We start from the raw sequence: 20359 nt of genomic DNA on the forward strand, positions 1-20359 counted from the left end.
TTATTATCCAAGGCTAATTAACATAAACTCGTTATATTTGCAAAATTATGAAATACATTGGATTGTTACTTGAGTACAATTCCCGTTGTATCCGCTTGCAGCCATTAATCATTTTACTTGCTTTCTTGGCTAGTTTACATTTTCGCATTTAGATATATTATTTTCTTAAAACCTTTTTTTAGTGTTTGACTTAGCATAATAAGTGATAATTCTCTTACTTGCCTAATTGCTTACATATTCTCTATGGGATTCAACCTCGACTCATAATTAGGTAAATTGTATTGCATGCCACCGTATTCGCTTACTCTTTAAGGAGTGGATTTGGATGTCATCAATAATCACGCAGAGTGATTTGACTCAAATTAAGAATATATATATATATATATATATATATATATATATATATATATATATATATTTGAATTCTACTATAACTAAGATTGAGACAAATTTAAATCTTAAGTACAAAATTTGCTGTACATCTTTGTTGTCATTCTTACTTGTACATAATCATATTTTTAAGTTAATTTCTTACTGTCAATTTCACTTTTATTCATTAGAATTACCAAATATATCATATTAATGGAAGAAAAGAACAAAGCATCTCGAGCCAACGAATTAAGTAGCAAAACAACACAGTTAGAGATTGTAACTTTCTATGATTAGCATATTTGTTATACTATTTAATTGGAGTTTTTACCAAAAATTAGTGGGATGCAAATGACACTTTCTAAAAAGTCGTTGGTCAAATGCAAAAATTAGAAAACATTTGGATTGGCTTACACCGCAGTTAACAATGAAGAGAGAGAGAGAGAACAGAAATAGAAGTAGAAGTAGAAATAGAGAAAATACAAAGACAAAAAGGAAAAAAGAGAGAGAGAGAGAGAGAGAGAGAGGAAAGGGAACCGTCTGATAGTCAAACCCAATACACCAACATCAACACCAAAAAGTTCTCGCCGGTGTTATCTCCTCAGATTTTCCGGTGAACTGTTCCTGATATTCATGCTTTATCTGATCATCAAATTACGTCAGCGCTCGGCGGCAGCGGCGGCGGTGGACGGTGGCGGCGGAGTAAGCGGTGGAGGACTGAAAGAAGTTGGAAGTGGTTGATTCTTCTTTACGGTGGTTACTTGCTGGTTACCAGTGAGAGATTCTGGAAACTTCGTATTTGATTATATATTATGAAGAAAAGCCAAAACAGCAGCAGCAGCAATAGCAACAGTAATAATAATAAAAATAAGGTGAAGAATGGGACAAATACCAATGGATTTATCCCCAATTCTCTCAAGTTCATCTCATCTTGCATCAAAACGGTGTCGACTAATGTCCGCTCCGCCGGTGCCTCCGTCACCGGTTCCGTCTCTGATGATCACCGCAAAGACCAGGTCTCTTTCGGTTTTCTGCATTCCATTTTATGATTTTGAGTGTTGATTATTTCATTCTTATAGTTGATTAGTTGCTAGTCAGTTGATTTTGGCTAGTTAGGATGAGGATTCAAGTTATAGATTTGTTAGAAGGTTGAAAAGACCTATTCCAAATTTTTATTCTCAGTTTGTGTTGTGTGTTATTATCTACTGATTAGGTGTTTGGATATAGCATTGTGTGTAGCGGAATTTGCTCGGAAACAACATTTGGTATTAAAATTGAGATCATTTACTCTGAGAGTTCAAATGAATAATTTTGGACAATGCTATGTAGATAGAAATGTGGATGTTTATGAAAAAAGAAGAAATATTTGATGTTTAAAAAAATCAAACTCTAGAACCAAGGTTATGTGGCATCAGGGCCGAAGGACTAGAGCTTGAAATGGATGTGGTACTGCATACTGTTCCTGCTCTTTTAATTTTGTTTGCTCGAAGAGTGTGTTGCATTATTACGGGAAGTGAGATTAAATGATTGTGAGTGCATTTTAACTGCGCATCATTGTTAGATGTTTAGGTTCCTACTTCCTAGCCTTCATTTGGACTTGATTTATGCTATGCTAAGTTGGCAGGAAGATAATTCACCCCATAGTGTTCATTTTTTTGATGAAGTAATTCACCCCAAAGTGTTTATACATTTCAGTTGTTTCTAGGGTCAAACCATAATCGTTTTGTTAATTTTTTGGGTGGACTGGACAGTTCCCTATTCTTTTGATTATGTAGAAGATCTATTAGGCACATTGTATTTCAATTTAAGTTTCTTCTTTGCATCTTCTGAGATGAATGTTAATTGGAGAAACATGGTCAATGAGAATTTATATAGCGGACCCCAACTTGTTTGCGAATGAGGTGTAGTTGTTGTTGTATATTAAAAATCTGGTGTGCTTTGAGTTTGAGGACCGTCCCATGTTTATGTTTATAGACCCGTCTGTAACTAAATCCCTTCTAGTAATGGTATTTCGCTTATCATAGGTTCAATGCTTTTGTTGTCCCACTTCATCCCTGGGAAGGGAAAATGCTAAAGGAGAGGGGCCCTTGGGGGGGGGGGGGGGTTAGTATAGGCATGATTCTCAGTTATAAACTTATAGCCTGTTACTTCGAATTTTCATCACCATCGAATAAAATGTGATGCAAACTCTTGATGTATTGGATGCCAACGTGATTACTAATTTCTCATTAGGGTAAAGGATACATAACCATCACTATGCACCTCATGAGATTTCCCTAGGGATCATGTGTAGTTATGCTGTTGCAATCTGGAACTGTGGAATGCAAGGAATACAATTTTGGGCTCAAATTTCGAACTACTAATGGTATATAATTAATTTTCCATTGTTTCAAAAGAAAACATTTGCATCTTTGTTGAGTGCCATCATTTTACTCAACTTGGTTCTAGGATAAAAAAGTGGCCATTTACTTTATAAAAAAAGATAAAAAGATGACACTACTTTGTTAGTCTAGGACATCTCGTCGCCATATAAGCTCTATGCTTCCTTTGGTGGGTTTGTTGTACGAGGGGAGTGTGGTGGAGTTTGGTAGGCTGAACAGCAAAAGTTTACTACTCCTATATTACTTTTTTGGGTGTAAAATCTCCAAGTAATCAGCGCTATTAGTGTTCTAAATTTGTTGATTATGGAACTATGTAGCAGATGGTAATTTAATCTATAAGAATGTAGGTACTATATAAAGATTTGTGTCTTTCTGTTTTTTAAGCTTGAAACAGTTCATAGTCTTTTACTCTCTTTTTTTCTGCATCTTTAAATTTAGACATCTGGCTGTAGGATCAAACAAGATCTCCTTCTATGCAGCAGCTTCCTTGTCTCAGCTCTCTTCTTCGTAAGGAAGACCACCATAGGAATCCCACATATAAGAGAGATAATGAGGAAGGGAAAATGTTACTTGTGCTATTTATCTTCAGTTCTTGTCAGGTCTTATATAAGAAATCTTCAGTTCTTGTCAGCCAAGGAATCTAGGGATGGGGTTGATAGCTTGATTAGTAATAATGTACTTCATTTCCCTTCGCTTATTGGCTTGCTCGAGGAAATTTCATCTAATTAATTTGGTCCTTGTTTCTCCTCTGACCTCCCCCCCACCCTCATAAACTACTGCTCAACAGAAAAGAAGAGAAGTAAAGAAAAAAAAATTAGATGAAGGGTAAACTTTGGTTTGTGGTTTACACTGCAGGGATTTGGAAAAGGTTCGATGTTGATTGTTATATTTGTTAGCGAAGTGCTTTGGTTCTGGACATCTTTAGATACTCAAGTGAAGTAAGATATTCCGACTGTATTCTGATGTGGAATATTGTAGTCTTTTCTGCTTCAACGCATCACAACTTTTTTAGGTTGTCGATATAGGACGTACATATGATCTGACTGAATGCTATTGGCTCGGTCTTTTTTGGCCAAACAGGTTTTATGGGCTTGCTTTGACAGACTAGAGCTTGGGTTGTCTTCTTTCAAACGAGTGCTCCTTATTGGTTACTCTGATGGATTTCAAGTCCTGGATGTTGAAGATGCTTCAAATGTTTGTGAACTAGTTTCGAGGCGTGATGATCCAGTAACTTTTCTACAGATGCAACCCATCCCTGCAAAATCTGATGGTCGTGAAGGATATAAGAAATCACATCCCTTGCTCTTGGTTGTGGCATGTGATGATAGTGCAGATTCAGCTCCAGTTCAAACTGGGAGGGATGGCTTCATTGAGCCTCAGGGAGGAAGCATTATACACTCACCTACAGCTGTACGCTTTTACTCTTTAAGGTCTCACAACTATGTTCATGTTTTGCGATTCCGCTCTACTGTGTATATGGTTAGATGCAGTCCGAAGGTAGTGGCTGTTGGTCTTGCAGCACAGGTAAACATCTTGTAATATTTATAGTGATGGTTTATGCCTTTATCCATAAATCTGAGAATTACACTGAAGATTTTGTGCTCTCTTGTATGTTTGATGTGTTGGCAGATCTATTGTTTTGATGCTCTTACCTTAGAGAATAAGTTTAGCGTGCTCACATATCCTGTGCCGCAGTTGGGTGGCCAAGGTGTGACTGGGGTCAACATTGGCTATGGTCCCATGGCTGTAGGACCGAGATGGTTAGCATATGCTTCAAATAATCCGCTGTTGTCAAACACAGGGCGCTTGAGTCCCCAAAGTCTTAGTCCTTCTCCAGGTGTTAGCCCTTCTACATCACCTGGTAATGGAAATCTGGTAGCTAGGTATGCCATGGAATCAAGCAAACATTTAGCTGCTGGATTGATCAATCTTGGAGACATGGGATACAAAACTTTGTCAAAATACTGTCATGAACTTCTTCCTGACGGGAGTAATTCACCAGTGTCAACAAGTGCTAGCTGGAAAGTTGGGAGGGTTCCAGCACATTCACCTGAAACAGATGCTGCGGGCATGGTATATTCTACTTAATGCTTGTTTGTATTATCAAGATGCTTATTAAAATTAACTTAATTGAGAAGTTCTGTTGAAAATGAAACCAAGCTTCATAAGGAAAGGGAAGGAAGGGCTTCATGTTTCAAGTTTGTTGACTGTTATACAGCTATTTTTCGCTGTTCTGCTGATTTTGACATTTGTGATGGCCATATCTCCAAAAGATTGAATTGTGTACAGTTGAGGACAGGATATCTGCTATTCGTGCATGTTTACAGCTCATCGAAACTTTTCATTTGCTGGTTCTATCTCACACTTTATGATTTCATTTGTTGCTGGTGCATCAGATATTCCTTGTTCAGCATGATGCCAGACATAAATATTCAGTGAATTATCTTCATCCTTAGTTTGGCGCTATAGTTGAGCTCTTGAACCTGTTGGATCCTCTGTAATCGGCAATTAAATCGAATGAAGCATAATAAGTGCAATATTATTCCTACTTTGTTCCCTCCTAACCCCAGAGCTTTGGTTCAATGGTAAAAGTTGTATGCGAGATATGTGGTAAGTACATGTCACGAGGTTGAAACCTAACTGGTGAATAAAGTCTGTAAGTGGAGAAGGGTAGGGGGCTGGTCATATAGCAAGTTTCTAAGCTGGAATCAACGTTTTTCTCGTTTATTAAGCAAATTATTACTGTCATAAAACAAGTAGAATGTTAAATTTTACTTTTTCGACTATCCAAAATTAAGCTCTATTATCCTAAGTAGCATACTACAACCCGATATCAGAGGACAACTAGAGCAAAACAAGATATTTCTCTCTCCCTCCCTCTCTCCCTCCCCCTCTCTCTCTCTCTCTCTCTCTCTCTCTCTCTCTTAAATGAGAGTAGTTTGTTGTCCAGATGTTCCATACTAAGCATTAACCAACTGTTTATAGCTCCTAAGTTGATGATTGTGCTACATGCAATTTTGACAGAGTAACTGTGGCAGAGCAGTTATGGTGATGATGAGAACTGAATTTTCCTGCCAACTTTTCTGCTGCAGGTTGTTATTAAAGATTTTGTTTCTAGAGGAGTTATTTCACAATTCAGGGCGCATTCCAGTCCTATATCTGCTCTGTGTTTTGACCCTAGTGGCACTCTTCTTGTTACTGCCTCTACACGTGGGAATAATATAAACATATTTCGCATTGTACCTTCTTGCTCACCAAATGGAGCAGGCAACCAAAGCAGTGATTGGAAAGCTTCGCATGTCCACCTCTACAAGCTTCATCGGGGTGTGACTCCAGCTGTGCGTATCTGTTTGCAGTGTTTTTTTTATATTCAATATTGAGGTTTCAGTCTTTATAATGATTCTGATAATAAAATTCTCTTAAATCCTGAATTTGAATAGGTGATACAAGACATTTGTTTTAGTCACTACAGTCAGTGGGTAGCTATTATTTCTTCCAGGGGAACTTGCCATCTTTTTATCCTGTCCCCTTTTGGTGGTGAGACTGGTCTTCAACTACAAAATTCTCACGTTGATGGACCCATACTTCTACCTATTCTTTCGGGACCATGGTGGTCTACATCATCTTTCATGGTCAATCAGCAGTCTTTTGCGCCAGCGCCAGCACCTATCACGCTCTCTGTGGTCAACAGGATAAAGAATGTGAATTCAGGTTGGCTAAATACAGTGAGCAATGCCGCATCTTCTGCAGCAGGAAAGGTTTCTGTGCCTTCTGGTGTTCTTGCTGCTGTTTTTCACAGTTCTGTACGCCGGGAACAACCTGCTCCGCAAAACTTCAATCCTTTGGAGCATCTTTTGGCTTATACTCCATCTGGTCACTTAATTCAATATGAGTTGATGCCCTCATTTGGTGGAGAACAGGGTGACTCTTATCTGAGAACCGGGACTGCTTCAGTAGTTCAAATGCAAGAGGATGACGCTGGGGTGAAAGTTGACTCCATTCAGTGGTGGGATGTTTGTCGAAGAGCTGATTGGCCTGAAAGAGAGGAATGTATTCATGGCATTACTATAGGTGGCCGTGAAGTAACAGACATAGTCATGGGAGATTCTCTTTCTGAAGATGATGATACAGGTGAAAAGGATTCTGCTAAACTATGTGACCGGTCCCATTGGTACCTTTCCAATGCTGAGGTGCAGTTGAAGTCTGGGAGGATACCTGTCTGGCAGAAGTCCAAGGTTGTTATCATCTCTTGTGGAAATTGTGTCTGGTTCCTCTATGCTTCTGAATACATGTATTGATGTTATTTGTATCTGTTCTAGATATACTTCTGTACCATGAGTCTTTCTGGATATGAAGAGCAGGAGCTCTCTAGAAGTTTTTCTGCTGGGGAGATTGAGATTGAGAAGATTCCTGTCAATGAGGTCGAAATAAGGCGTAAAGATCTACTGCCTGTGTTTGACCATTTCCACAGAATTCCATCAAAATGGTCTGATGATAGGTAATGCAATAGTTATTATGGATCCTTTGCTCATTTTGTAGCACTGACACTTTTATGTTCGTAAAGGTTGAATTGATCCAGACCAAATGATATAGGGTGTCGGAAAATTGGGTTTTACTTTGCATTATCCATGATGCAGAGTTGAGGCCTACCGCTTTAGGATTGAGTAAATATTGTTTTCAGTTTTCGATGGCATTGTATGTGTTCTTTGACAATGATAAATAGGTCTTGAAAGTGATAATGGTTGTATCTTGCTATTCCACCGAGTTCCTGCTCCGACCAGCACAAGTATCGGGTAACTCTTCCCGCCAAGGCTTAGACATATCGCAAGAAATCATTTAGTGTTCTTTGTCCTTGTCTGATTTGAACCCTGATCTTTAAGGTTTGCCCCCACTAGGCCATACTGCAGGTCTTGAAACTAGTTTTAATGTTGATCTTCTGGGTTTCCAAGCCATTTCAGTCTTTCCAGCTTGGGTCTATGGCAAGTAGACTTCCGTAATATGTAAACATTGCAGTTATATTTTAGTATCCAATGGACACAGACCAATCAAAACCTGAGCAGAGAAAGTAATTTATTGGATCACTAGTTCAACAATTAGGTGGCATAATGTTTTTCTACCTTAGCAGAGGAGAATGACTTTGAGGAATTATGCCTTGACTGAAGAGTTTTGTCTAGAAGTGTGTATGAGATTGATCTTTTCTATATCCTTTCAGGTTCAGCCTTAATGGTGGTCACTTGTTCATTGTACTTATCTGTGGTTGTGAATGTGCCTCTGTCATTATTAGTTCTGATTGGTTTTGTTTATCACCTGAGTTGCTGGCTAATCCATGAAACAAATTATAGTGTGACCATGAATTGCTGGACGCAAGATGTTAAAAATAGGTGGAATAGGCCGATGACTTTTGAAGCACATGTGCTTCTGAAGAATTCTAGTGTCTGTCTGTAGGCATGCAGTGAAGCTGGTTTAAATTCTGTTCATCGTCCAATATGTCACTGATTGTGTAGATATTGAAGTGATTTAAGTGAATGTACAGAAGTCGAGGATTTGTAAGGAGATAAGCCGTCATGTCTCTTGCATTATACAGCTTTCTTTTGCTTTTAGTCCTCATTTTTGGTTTGGATAATTTCCATTTCGTACTAAATATAGGTATTCTGGTTGCCTGTGGTTTCTTTTATGATTAGTTAAATCATGGAAGCTTTATGGAGCAGTTTAATACTTCTCATGTTTGTGTAATACTGCCCCGTGTATTAAGAAAATGGAAGTTACAACCACTCTATCTGTGGTCTCGAAAGAAATGTGAAGTTGTGAACCCCCTTTTTCAACTCTCATCTCAAAAATTGTGTTTAGACCTTTAAAAAGATTTGAAGTTAAAAAAGACAGTGTTATCGGCAAAGGTTGATGAGTAACTGCCCAATGGCTGTTCAATGTCATCCACAAAATGCTCCAGTGTATTATTGCTCATAGGGGTCAACTGGTTCGTATTGTTAGAGCAAGTTCTGCATTTCCATTTCGTACTAAATATAGGTATTCTGGTTGCCTGTGGTTTCTTTTATGATTTGTTAAATCATGGAAGCTTTATGGAGCAGTTTAATACTTCTCATGTTTGTGTAATACTGCCCCGTGTATTAAGAAAATGGAAGTTACAACCACTCTATCTGTGGTCTCGAAAGAAATGTGAAGTTGTGAACCCCCTTTTTCAACTCTCATCTCAAAAATTGTGTTTAGACCTTTAAAAAAATTTGAAGTTAAAAAAGACAGTGTTATCGGCAAAGGTTGATGAGTAACTGCCCAATGGCTGTTCAATGTCATCCACAAAATGCTCCAGTGTATTATTGCTCATAGGGGTCAACTGGTTCATATTGTTAGAGCAAGTTCTGCATTTTGTCATTGTCTCCTAATTCTCAGTTAAACCTTTTGCATGCAATTGCAGTACACTGACGATTTACAGTGAAAGATCGGAAGAGAAGAACTTTATGTTTCTTTGTTTCTGATGTAACATACTATAACTGATCCTAGTTAGTTACACGTAGATCGTTAATATGGGTCTATACTTCAGTGTTGCTGAACATTTGTTTGTGGCTTGTGTAAATCCTAAAACTAGATGCAATGATAGGTTTTCCGCTTTCCCTTGCTTAAACGATACGTCAGTGCAGGCACCAATATACTGAGGCATGCAACTCAGCACCCATGGACTCTGTTTTATAGAGACGTTACTGAACGATAAGTATAGTAGATATATTAATTGTTAAGGAAATCATTATAGATGAATATGTTATTCATTGAGACAAAAAAATATAGTCTTATAATTTGTCACTTAATTTGAATTAAACACTTGGAAAAATTACATCTTCTGTATATGAATCACAAATTATGATTTAGGAACTTGAGTGACATGGTTTTACTTCATGTATTTCGCTTCATCATTGGTACATCTTACCATTATACAGTGTTATGCAGTCAAAATAATGTTGAGTCTTTTCTTCCATTATTCAGCTCTGCCATGGGTAAAGAAGACACCACAATCGGTATTGCCAGGGCAGACTCGCTCTCTGAGAAAAGCTTTCCTTCTGGTAAGACTGTTCGACTTTTCTAAGCATTAAATAATAGTTGTTTTGTGATTGAAAGTTTCTCTGTTTTGTCTGACATATATGCTTTCAGGGTCTTCACATGTTCCTGGTTTACATGAAGTGGGCACGGGTCCAATTTCGTATCCATGTATTGAACTATCTATGGAAGAAAATGATGGGTTGAGAAGCTCTAGTCATACTATTGCCCCACAAGTGAGTAACAAAGTGCAGGCTGGTCTAGAATCATCCCCAAATATCTTGTGCTCCGTTGAGGAAAGCTATGTTTTAAATAGTCCGTCTCCTCCCAAAATTGAATCCTTCTCCACCAGAGGAATAAGTGCAAGAGAGGTTCAGTCTTCAAACAGTGTTGTTACTAGTGAAGCTTCAAACTCAAGTTCCAATCGTTCCGACATGAGTATGAACATTATTGACGAACAAACCGTTCATGAGGATATATGCGACCCTGTAGATTTTGGGCAATTTTTCCAAGAAGGCTACTGTAAGGCTTCAACTAACAATGAATTACATGAGGTAAATGAACTGGTTGCTGATATGGATAGCAGTAGCAGTCCTTGCGACAAAGAGAAAACTGATGATGATGGAGAAAGCGATGATATGCTGGGAGGTGTGTTTGACTTCTCCGAAGAAGGTGAGTGAGATTAAGAGGGTTTTATCTTGTGGAGTTGCTTCTTTCTTTGTCCCTCCATCCTTTTCCTTTGTTACTTAACATAATTTTTCATGAACCTGTGGATTTTTTTCATGCAATGCCATTTAGCGTTTAGGCCAAAAAAAATGTTTAATAGATTTAATCTATCACAATAGGACAGATAGAACTTAAAAGAAGATCTACTACAATAAAGCAGATAGACCTTAGGTAGTCCCCAATCAGGGCTTTCTCTATTTCTTTGACAGTATCGAGCATCGTCTGAACTTTTAGTTGCAAGGGTCATTATTGCTTTCTTCTGTATGTAATGCAGTTATCTTTGGTTGTTGCAGGTTGATGCCCAACTCTGATTCCCGCGTCGTACCAGCCTAATCTTATTTCAATAACATTTAGTAATGCTGGTACCTGGTAGTAGGGATTGGCAAATCAATGGAACGCATCGTATAAGCCATTGATATAGAGCTGAACATTTCTGAAGAAATCTACTGACTGATATGTGAATTATGACTTAGTTCTTTCCTTTTGCTGGAGTGAAGATGCCTGATTTCTCATGTCCAATTCTCCTGTATATGTTGTATAGTAAAATTCATGATGCAAATGATTGGTGTGGACATGTCTTTGTCTATGCTGTGTAAAACTATGTTCTTTTTTTTTACATGAAAAAAAAAGAAGAAAAGAAAATAAAAAATCGAAAAGAAGAAAATCATCATTTATTGTACAGTTGTTTTCTATTTCATTGACCGGGTTTGATTGGAATACTAGACTTTGTTGTTTGATGTTTATTTTGTATCAGGGATATTTTGGCAAAGTTGACGGATGTATAAGCATGATGCTGAATGATAGGGAATCAGTTGCTTGATGTCTAATGGGTCGAAGTTGCTTATTATTGATAAAAAAAAAAGTATGTCTAGACAGTTCTTTGTCAATCTTAGTGCATATTGGCATTATAGCATTTGGTAGTTACACAATGCTGTTGGGTAATTGTATGATAAAGTATAACTGTTCATTCAACTCCCTTTTCAGTTAATGACACTGCATTAACTAAAATATCGCATCTGAATTCTAAATTGTCCATGTAATGAATGATAAGTTTCAGTGGTTTGATTGGCTAAATTACAAAGGGAGGAATGAAGTATCAGAGTCCATTTCTATGCCAAAATTACTACTGTGTTATCTTTTACCCCTTTCCTTTCTGTTCCCTCCAACCGACACCAACCCGATATTTGCAGGACTGTAATGTGTTGTTTTCTAGTATGGTTTCATTTTAGTTCCAAAGTTGAAAGTCTTTGCAAATTGATTCTTAGTGAGTTGAGTTGCAAGTTGGGAGAGGGGATGTTTGGTATGAGGATGCATGGTCGTATATTGCTTTCTGCAAAAATCAGATCTTTCACACCTTGGTAACTTACTGGAAAATGATCCAGTATCTTTTTTGTTTTAAACCACAAAGCTGAATTTTAATGATAAAAGGAGAATAGTGGCAAACAAAGCGCAGCGTGGGGCTAGTAGACCAGAGGCCTCAGCAGGAACTATCATTTGAGAATTGAGATGGCTTATGCCCAAATCTCTGTACTATAAAGCGAATACACTAGTTAAACTTTACAAAGTCATATCTTGTTGATTACTTGATTTTTCCGTCAGAGCTGTGTTTTAAACGAACCGGTGGACCAATTTCTTGTTGATTTTGAAACTTATTGATACGTTGTTTAGGAAGCTCTTCACCTGGCCATGCTCATAAGCATTCACAAGTTACAAGTATAATGAAGAATAACAAAAGGGCATCCCGGTGCACTAAGCTCCCGCTATGCGCGGGGTCCGGGGAAGGGCCGGACCACAAAGGTCTATCGTACGCAGTCTTACCGTGCATGCAAGAGGCTGTTTCTTCAACCTCTTGACTATGTTGTTGGATCAATGTTAAGTATAGTGAAGAATCAACGTCGAAATTATCCTCAACCTCTTGACTATGTTGTTGGATCACAATATCACATTAGTTACCTTCATGGTCCATTTCAACGTGTACTATTAAAAGCATTGCCGTTGCACTCCAAATAAACAAGCTCTTCCTGTTGAATTGAGAGGCCATTACTTGAAGCTAATGTGAGTGTTACATATTTAGCCACTGGTCATTTAGCCACATATCAACTAATTGAGAATGCCTCAATTCCGACGACTGACGAGAGCATTGTTAAGATAAACTTGTAAATGGAAGTATAACTAGAATATCATAAATGATTGTGTAATTGTACTTCCGTTGTCCCAAAAAAGATTGATTATAACTATCTGAGAAGTCAAATACTAGATTTTTTCTTAATATTTCTCTGAACATCTTTAAAAGAAGTCGAAATTAAGCTCTTGATTTCAAGAAATACTTCTTCATGAAACAGTGCAGGACCAAACCAGAACATCAAATTATCAATCCTCTGTCGATGATGAACATGCCATAAGCGCAACCACTACTGATCTCATAGTTGGACGCATTTGATGATCTTTCTCTGTACAAGCTTTAGCAAGTTGTGCCATCTGCAGCAGACAAGTGCTTTGATGCTTCAAGAAGCAAAGAAACAAAAAAAGTGGTACATAGTGCAACAAAGATGTAATTTGTACCTTGTGGACTGAATCAAAGGGGTAGTTATCGCCGAGTTTGGGGTCTATCAATCTGGAAATGCCTTCAATTGGATTTGGATGATTATGAGCTTCTTCAAACTACGGAACAATCATCGTTAGCTCATCAACTGGTGCAAAAATTTTATGATACCATGAAGTAGACAAAGTAACACTAGCAAGAAGCATAAAATCCATGAAAAGGTCATCTCAGTGCCAATCGATAACATTCTGTAAAGAAATATGCAGAAGCAAATTACCAAAGCAACAAGGCTTCTTGCATCATCTACACCATCTTCCTTGACTACTGCTTCCTTGGATGAAATCAATTCATAAAGGACAACGCCAAAAGCATAGACATCTACTTTAGGTGAGATAATTCCTGAACGACCATACCTGCATATTTCAGCAATGGTTATTTGCGACCATCTATCTGTGATACATCACTAGGGGTATACCCAACTTGAGGGGGTTCAACTACCCCCCCCCCCCCCCCCCAATTGCATAAGTTCCCAGCAATGGTATTCATATATGTTGGAAATTTATTTGATGACCCTAATAAATCAAAGATACCATATATATGAATCAAATCTCGACGTAATTCAGCTTCCTAGCATTTTAGCTAAACCACTTCCAAAAAGAGATTGTTTGGAATGCACCAATAATAAATGCCAAGTCTGTTTCCCTAAAGACCACCTATTGCCATACTCGTTATTAAATAAACCATGTCAGCAGCAGCTATTTCTGTGTTAAGACACATTTTGTACAATGAAAAAACTTACTCTGGTGCCATGTACCCAAATGTACCCATAAAACGTGTAGGCAAAGTTGAATTTCCATTTTCAACAAGTTTCGTCAAGCCAAAATCTCCAACCTGTGAGTATGTGATTTACCAATAAGGAGAGCAGTTGTTTCAATTTGTCAAAAAACAAAGATTAGGGGCCTTAACAAGACCTTTGCATGGAAGTTTTTGTTTATCAGAATATTTGCTGATTTAATATCACGATGAATGCAAACGGGGACACTGTGTTCATGTATATATTCAAGACCCCTGGCAGAATCCAGTGCAATTTGCACCCTCGTTGACCATGGCAGTGTGTCCCTCCCTGGAAATAGAATTATCAAGTAATTAACAAAGGCTTAAGCGTATAAACATCTGCAACGCAAATAAGAAGAAAAATATAAATAATTAACTATTCCATCACATCACTATAGCTCATAAATTTCTCATACCACGTAGATGTTGGCTTAGATTACCATTGTCAATGTACTCATATACAAGGAAAAGATACCTTTCAACACAATATCCTATCAAGCACACCTGCATGCATTCAGTGACACAGAAAAGAAAAAATCAAACAAGCAAACTAATAAAGCATAATACAACATTATACTTCCCTTCCAGATCAGTAAATGATATAGAAGACTTCAAACTTCAAGTACAAAAGTATCAATCCCTCAAAATTTCTTAGGTCCACACACTATTTACAGAAACACATAATTGTAAATCATGAATCATCTCTTACAAGAGTTCTATTTATACTGTAAGAGCTCATTTATACTGAGGGTTAGAAGGGTTAAAATTGAAAGGAACGGGAAGATGAGGCAAAATAAGTAGAACACTAAAAGCTCTTTCTTTTCTTTTCTTAACGTTTCTCTCTATCCCTTCAAACCGATCAATTGAATAAGCAAAGACCCTCTGTTTGTTATTTATTTGTGGCAGTGACATGGGAACATGTGAAGTGCCATCCATAAATGCTAATGAAGTGGATTATAAACTAGCTTTTTATTTCAAAAATCAAACATGCAATGATGTCAAGATGCTGTATCATTTGTGAAATAATGACAATATATGTGAGAGGCTAAACTTGCAACATTTTACATTTAATCCAATTTGGATTACACTTGTGCTGATCAAAAGAACTAGAACTGCTTCTAAAGGAAATCTTTACCTTATATAAAAAAAAGGAAGTCATAATTGACAGAGAAGATATTTATAATACCAGGTTCAGGTGATGAACGCGCGTCAAAATTTGCAGTTCAGTAAGAAATTCGGTTTTTGCTTGCCTTTTCATTTGCTTTATGGCTGTTATCTGTATCAAAATTTTCAATACTATATGTTAGCAGAGACTCACAGTATAAAAAACTAATGAAGAAATGCCCCATTGAATGGTGAATTGCCCACTGTCAAGTTAAAGTTTTAAGCACAGATCCATTTGTAAGTAGTAAGTTTTATCAGTTTATGTAATTAGAAATCCCTTAACACTTCTAACCGGATAACTAGCAATATCTTATAATATAAAAATATAAAAGAATCTATCCAGAAGGAGTTCTGCAGTTGGTACCTTATCATATCCAGTTGCAGTATAGTGTTGGAAAAATAACCGTCATAAAATCCCCAAATTTTACTCTAAAAGCTTGGACTTATAATTCTTCATAATAATCATAGCTTTTATAAATTATGCTTCTCTAGGTTTATCACACTTCTCATTATTCCTCTAAAGGTATTCTAAAATCCAGGACTCAGATTTTTTGTATTATTTATTGAAATTCATAATAGAAGTCTTCTGAAACACATGGAACAAGGAAGAAAACAAAGTAGCAGCTAACTTGCTACATATAGGGGAAAGCAAGGGTCCATCTTCAGCCTCAGTAAAGTCCATCTTATTGAAATTGGAATGAACAAAAACAAATAGTAGGTAAAGCTAACGTAATAAAGTAAAGACAGGTGTTCCAAGACTTTACCCCTTTTATTTATGCCAAATAGCTAGGAACAAATATGTACGGGATAGAAATATTTCAACTTCCAGAGTAGACAGGCACACATATTTTTACAGTTATTGGAAGTAAAAAATTTAAATTGCAGACCTTGTCTCTTAGCTCAGCGTAATAAATAGCTCCAAAGCCACCTTCTCCAATCTTATTAGAAATGCTAAAGCCATTAGTCGACTCAGCAAGTTCTTTGTATGAGAACTCAACAGATTTTTCCACAGCTATGCCCAAAAGGCCTGCCAAGGCACCATCAGAAAGGTCACTGTCTTAGTCCCCTCAGGCCTTACTCAGAAGAAATGTTTATATCAAACTTGTGAAGCGACTATCAACCCCCCCCCCCCCCCCCCACCCACCCACATTTAGATTTGTTTACTACAGTATATCAGGTAAACCTTGGGTGTCTAGGCTGCTTGAATTAGACAATTTGTTAATAGGGAATAATTGTTTTGCTTAGAGCAATAAAATTATCACACTACCAAAGGTGAAACACTAATCATAAAGAGACATTGATTTTAACACTTCCAATTCACTACTGATATTGATTCGTGTGATAAAACAGTAGGCACACACTAGAGGAAGCAAGACACCAGAACCTTTGGAAGAATTTATGTTGCGAAAATGTTTTTGTTAATCTAGAGAATTACCCTGACCAGATGGATGTGATTGATCAGCAAATGCCGAGATGTGTGGTACAACCTTTTGTGCCTTCTTTCTATAAATTCCCACGTAAATGATGCCTATGAGTAATGTAACTCCAGCTAGTGATGCTACTGCCATTCCGGCAATAAATTTACCTGATGAACCTGATCATACACTCGGTACAGAATAATCAATAAGCTAGGATAGCATGAATAATTCCATCACTGACTAGGTTTGGGTGAAAGAAGAGGGCAGTCACCTTTGCTGCAAAGTCAGGGGAAACATGGATGACCGGATATGTTAATAATATGCAAGTATGAGTCATGATATGATGTTCAATGTATAACCACCTCAAGTCTGAAAAAGATACCTGGTTGGCATAGGTGGATATGTTTATCTGCATAAAACAAGGAACCATGGCCAGAATATTTTCCACCAATTAAAAAAAGTATGACAACAGAAGTAAACATTTTACCAAACCCAAAATATCAGGTATATAACTTAAGCTATGTCAGATCAAAATCCACAATGCAAAGTTGCGACAATCGACCTCAGAATACTACTTCCTTTCAGCAAATGCAGGGAGATCAGAAAATCAATCAATATCTCATCAGTTGACAATAGTGAGAAGGACATTTGAAGCATGAGAGGTTCAAAATGACTTCCCTTCTGCCATTAGGGAAAACAAGTTCCATAAGTGACATTCCATGCTGATTGTGTCATACCTACACCCATCCCCACCCCCACCTCAACCCTTACGCACCCATCTCGACCCTCTGAACCACACCCCACACCAAACCTCGCTGGCCTCAACTCCTATCCACCCCACCCCCTCAGCCCTACCCCCTCACCACGTCCCCACTAGAAAATAAGCAAGAAAATTCATACCAAACGCACCTTATATGTCACTTTCCAGAACACTCGATTCATATTAAAAACAAATTTTTGGAGCAAAAATGTGCCGAAACAGAGGGGAACAAATATAGATGACCCAAATAGTCGACTCCAGGATAGCAGCATAAAAATCTTCTTTGGTGTTGTTTTTATCATGTTTGAACTCACCTCTGCCTGGAATGTAGAGCAGCCGAGTGCCAGCACTGAAATTCACCGCCGGATTGTACATTTGGATCAATTCAGAGCTTGTACCGGTCGCCAACGCGATCGACTCCAGAGTTTCCCCTGGCCTGATTGGATATGTGATGAACAACCCATAATCCTCAGACACCTCTTTGTTCCCGCACGAGCAATTCACTGTCACGTTCAACGTTACATTATTAACCGGGATATTATTATACGGATAACTGTTAACCCTCATCAACCACTCCTCAGTTACCAAACCGGAATACTCCGCCGCTACGCTACCATAAGTATCCCCAGAGCGGAGATTGTATGGAAAAACGTGTCCCAAGTAGTCGCCATTATTAAGGCAGTCACAACGGAAGGGTATTTTAATCTTAATTATGATGTCGGCTTCAGCCTGAGTAAGCGGAATTACGAAACTAGGGTTGTAGCTAAGGATTTCAGGGACAGATACGTCGGGGAATAACCGGCGGGATACGTCGGACACAAATTCGTCATAATAACCACGATGAAGAGAGTATGAAGCGAAAGCTAAGGCACAGCCCTCTCTGCACGTGGAATCAGCTACTACTACATAATAATGAACTGAAAAAATGTAGTATATCACAAATAGGATTATCCTAATCCTTAGGAAAAGGCAGATTCCTGGTTTAATTTGCATTTACAATGAATGATCATTCAAAGCAATTATTAGGAGGTAGTTGAGCATTGTTCTTCTTTGGCTAGTCTCATATAGTGGTTCACACTATTATATTGTTTTTCTTTGTGCCGGACCTTATTATTGTTAGTGCTTTGCATCTATTCTCTCGTTCTTATGTTGTTGTCATTATTTTTATTGTTTTCTGTCGATAGTACTGATATATTGTCTCTCGTTTTGTCTTCTTGAGCCTAGGATCTTTCGAAAACAACCTCTCTACTCCCTCGAGGTAAGGATAAGGTCTACCTACACTCTACCTTCCTCATACCCCATTTGTGGAATTTTACGGGGTTGTTGTTGTCATCAGTCAGTCCATAATTATTAAAAGGAGGAAGAACGACTAACGATAGGAAGTTTCCAGGGAAAGTGGACATTACTTCCACGGTTGAAACTTGAAAGTCAGACAGTGACAAACAGCAAAATCTAGCGCCAAGAATTAAATAATTCTATAATTAGTGCAAAATCAGTCAACTCTTAACAACAACACGTTGTTCTCCTTGACAAGCTATGTATTTACCCAGTGAAAAACATGTCGAAAGTTCATAATATTGAAACCCTTGTCAAAAAGATGATCATTAAAAAGAAAGTTAACAGAAATCACGAGGAACAAACACTTAAAATGTACTAATACACTAAGAGCCCGTTTGGATTAGCGGATTGTAAATAGCTGAAAAACTTGAAGCATTTTTAAATGCTGAAATTGATTTTTTAAATAAGTATTTACGCGTATGGATAGATGTGCCGAAACTTATAATAAGCAGTTGATGTGTTTTGTAGAAAAGTGCGGATAAACTGTTCATTTATTAAAATGACTAAAATATCCTTAAAAACTTTACAAAAGATTATGAATTAAAAAGTTTCGTTGTATAATGAAAAGGATCAACAACGAATATAAAATGAAGAGAAAGTTAAGACACTTACTTTGGGAAAAATATTTTGTGAAAATCAATTAGACATTAGACAAATTTGCTGGATGTTAGATTGAAATAAAAAAGAATCTACCGTTGAATTTAAAAGCATTTTAAGTGTAGATATGTTGACATTTTCTTACAGAATGTGGACTATTCTTTTAAAAATTATGTCCATAACTGTCTGAATACGCAGACTGTTTTGAAGAAGTCAGCTACTATGTACAACAATAATTCGGAAAAAAGAGATACTCTACAATCATTTGTAACGTCTTTATCTTTCCTTAAAAGCGAGTAGTTATCTTATATACATTGACTTTAACAAGCTGACTCTCAATAAGAGATGCATTTTATTTTTCTATATTTCTGTATTTTGTCTTGGTTGTATTCATTGTGTGGATGAATACAGTTGATACATGTTGTATCTTTTGTATACACCCCTGTATACTGTATACAGTCGATACATGTTGTATCATTTGTATACACCCTTGTATTTTGCCTTGGTTACATTTGATATATGAAAGAGCACGAATGAATACAGTTGATACAAGTTGTATGCGCTGTATTCGTTACACGTCTAAATACAAGTGATACAAACTGATAACAATTAAACAATAGCTACAACTGATAAATAAGCAAAATATAATTACTAGACTCTAAACTATAATGCTTTATGAAAATTCCTTTTCATTTTTCCCTTACAAGGAAGGCCATACAGTTTTACAAGCGATCAATGGACCGACATCTCGCCTTGGAAAGCTCCGGGCCTAAACTACGTATACGAAGGTCCAACTTAGGTCCAAAGAATTTGGCCCATAGGCCTTTTTTTCCCCATCAGATTATAAACCTTTTAAAAAAAATGGAAAGAGATTATAACTGTAATTTATCTCATTGGAAGAGTAATAAAAGCTCTTTAATGATTCAACAATACTTTCAGATAAGACAGTATATCATAGGAATTTTTACCTCCTATAGCAAAGGTTAATACCTTATTTATTTTAAACAAATACCATTTTAAAAAGTTATATTCTATAGATACCTTTTAATGTTTATAGCAAAATATCTAATTTTAGTTACCTCCTACCCCTAAGCCACTATATACGCTATTCAGTTATACTATTTTCTTTCTCTCTCTACTTTGATACATGCCATTCTCTTCCCCCATTCCCTAAAAACACGATGCT

The 20359-nt window shown here is 37.3% G+C and overlaps 2 protein-coding genes across 5 annotated transcripts; one reads left to right on the plus strand and one right to left on the minus strand.

The window, feature by feature from the left end:
- On the plus strand, nt 828–11391 carry LOC109216057 (autophagy-related protein 18h). The gene is made up of 9 exons (XM_019380211.1): nt 828–1385; nt 3831–4274; nt 4380–4823; nt 5843–6088; nt 6191–6985; nt 7070–7248; nt 9744–9820; nt 9909–10466; nt 10814–11391. Exons 1-9 carry the CDS (start codon nt 1182–1184, stop codon nt 10816–10818), a joined length of 2952 nt encoding a protein of 983 aa, XP_019235756.1. The 5' UTR covers nt 828–1181; the 3' UTR covers nt 10819–11391.
- LOC109216141 (lysM domain receptor-like kinase 3) lies at nt 12565–18351 on the minus strand. 4 transcript variants are annotated; one of them, XM_019380480.1, is made up of 12 exons: nt 17553–17598; nt 16861–16887; nt 16750–16754; nt 16496–16654; nt 15948–16087; nt 15083–15172; nt 14313–14400; nt 14034–14185; nt 13862–13953; nt 13340–13475; nt 13083–13181; nt 12565–12998 (listed from the first exon to the last, which is right to left on the minus strand). In XM_019380480.1, exons 2-12 carry the CDS (start codon nt 16869–16871, stop codon nt 12891–12893), a joined length of 1080 nt encoding a protein of 359 aa, XP_019236025.1. In that variant the 5' UTR covers nt 16872–16887; nt 17553–17598; the 3' UTR covers nt 12565–12890. The 4 variants fall into 4 exon arrangements, with proteins under 4 accessions (XP_019236025.1, XP_019235843.1, XP_019235969.1 ...); XM_019380298.1 differs by lacking the exon at nt 16750–16754 and having other exon boundaries at nt 17553–18351; XM_019380424.1 differs by lacking the exon at nt 17553–17598 and having other exon boundaries at nt 16861–16952.

Source organism: Nicotiana attenuata, chromosome 1, assembly GCF_001879085.1.
Source record: "Nicotiana attenuata strain UT chromosome 1, NIATTr2, whole genome shotgun sequence".
Lineage (NCBI taxonomy): Eukaryota > Viridiplantae > Streptophyta > Magnoliopsida > Solanales > Solanaceae > Nicotiana > Nicotiana attenuata.

Excerpts from the sequence above, each read along its gene's own strand:
- LOC109216057 (XM_019380211.1), top strand. The coding sequence starts at position 1,182 with ATGAAGAAAAGCCAAAACAGCAGCAGCAGCAATAGCAACAGTAATAAT. Across the intron at positions 4,275-4,379 it reads CTGTTGGTCTTGCAGCACAG|ATCTATTGTTTTGATGCTCT; the intron begins GTAAACATCTTG and ends ATGTGTTGGCAG. Across the intron at positions 6,986-7,069 it reads CTGTCTGGCAGAAGTCCAAG|ATATACTTCTGTACCATGAG; the intron begins GTTGTTATCATC and ends TATCTGTTCTAG.
- LOC109216141 (XM_019380298.1), bottom strand. The coding sequence starts at position 18,231 with ATGCAAATTAAACCAGGAATCTGCCTTTTCCTAAGGATTAGGATAATC. Across the intron at positions 16,888-17,552 it reads GCTCTACATTCCAGGCAGAG|ATAAACATATCCACCTATGC; the intron begins GTGAGTTCAAAC and ends TGTTTTATGCAG. Across the intron at positions 13,476-13,861 it reads TTTGGGTACATGGCACCAGA|GTATGGTCGTTCAGGAATTA; the intron begins GTAAGTTTTTTC and ends TGAAATATGCAG.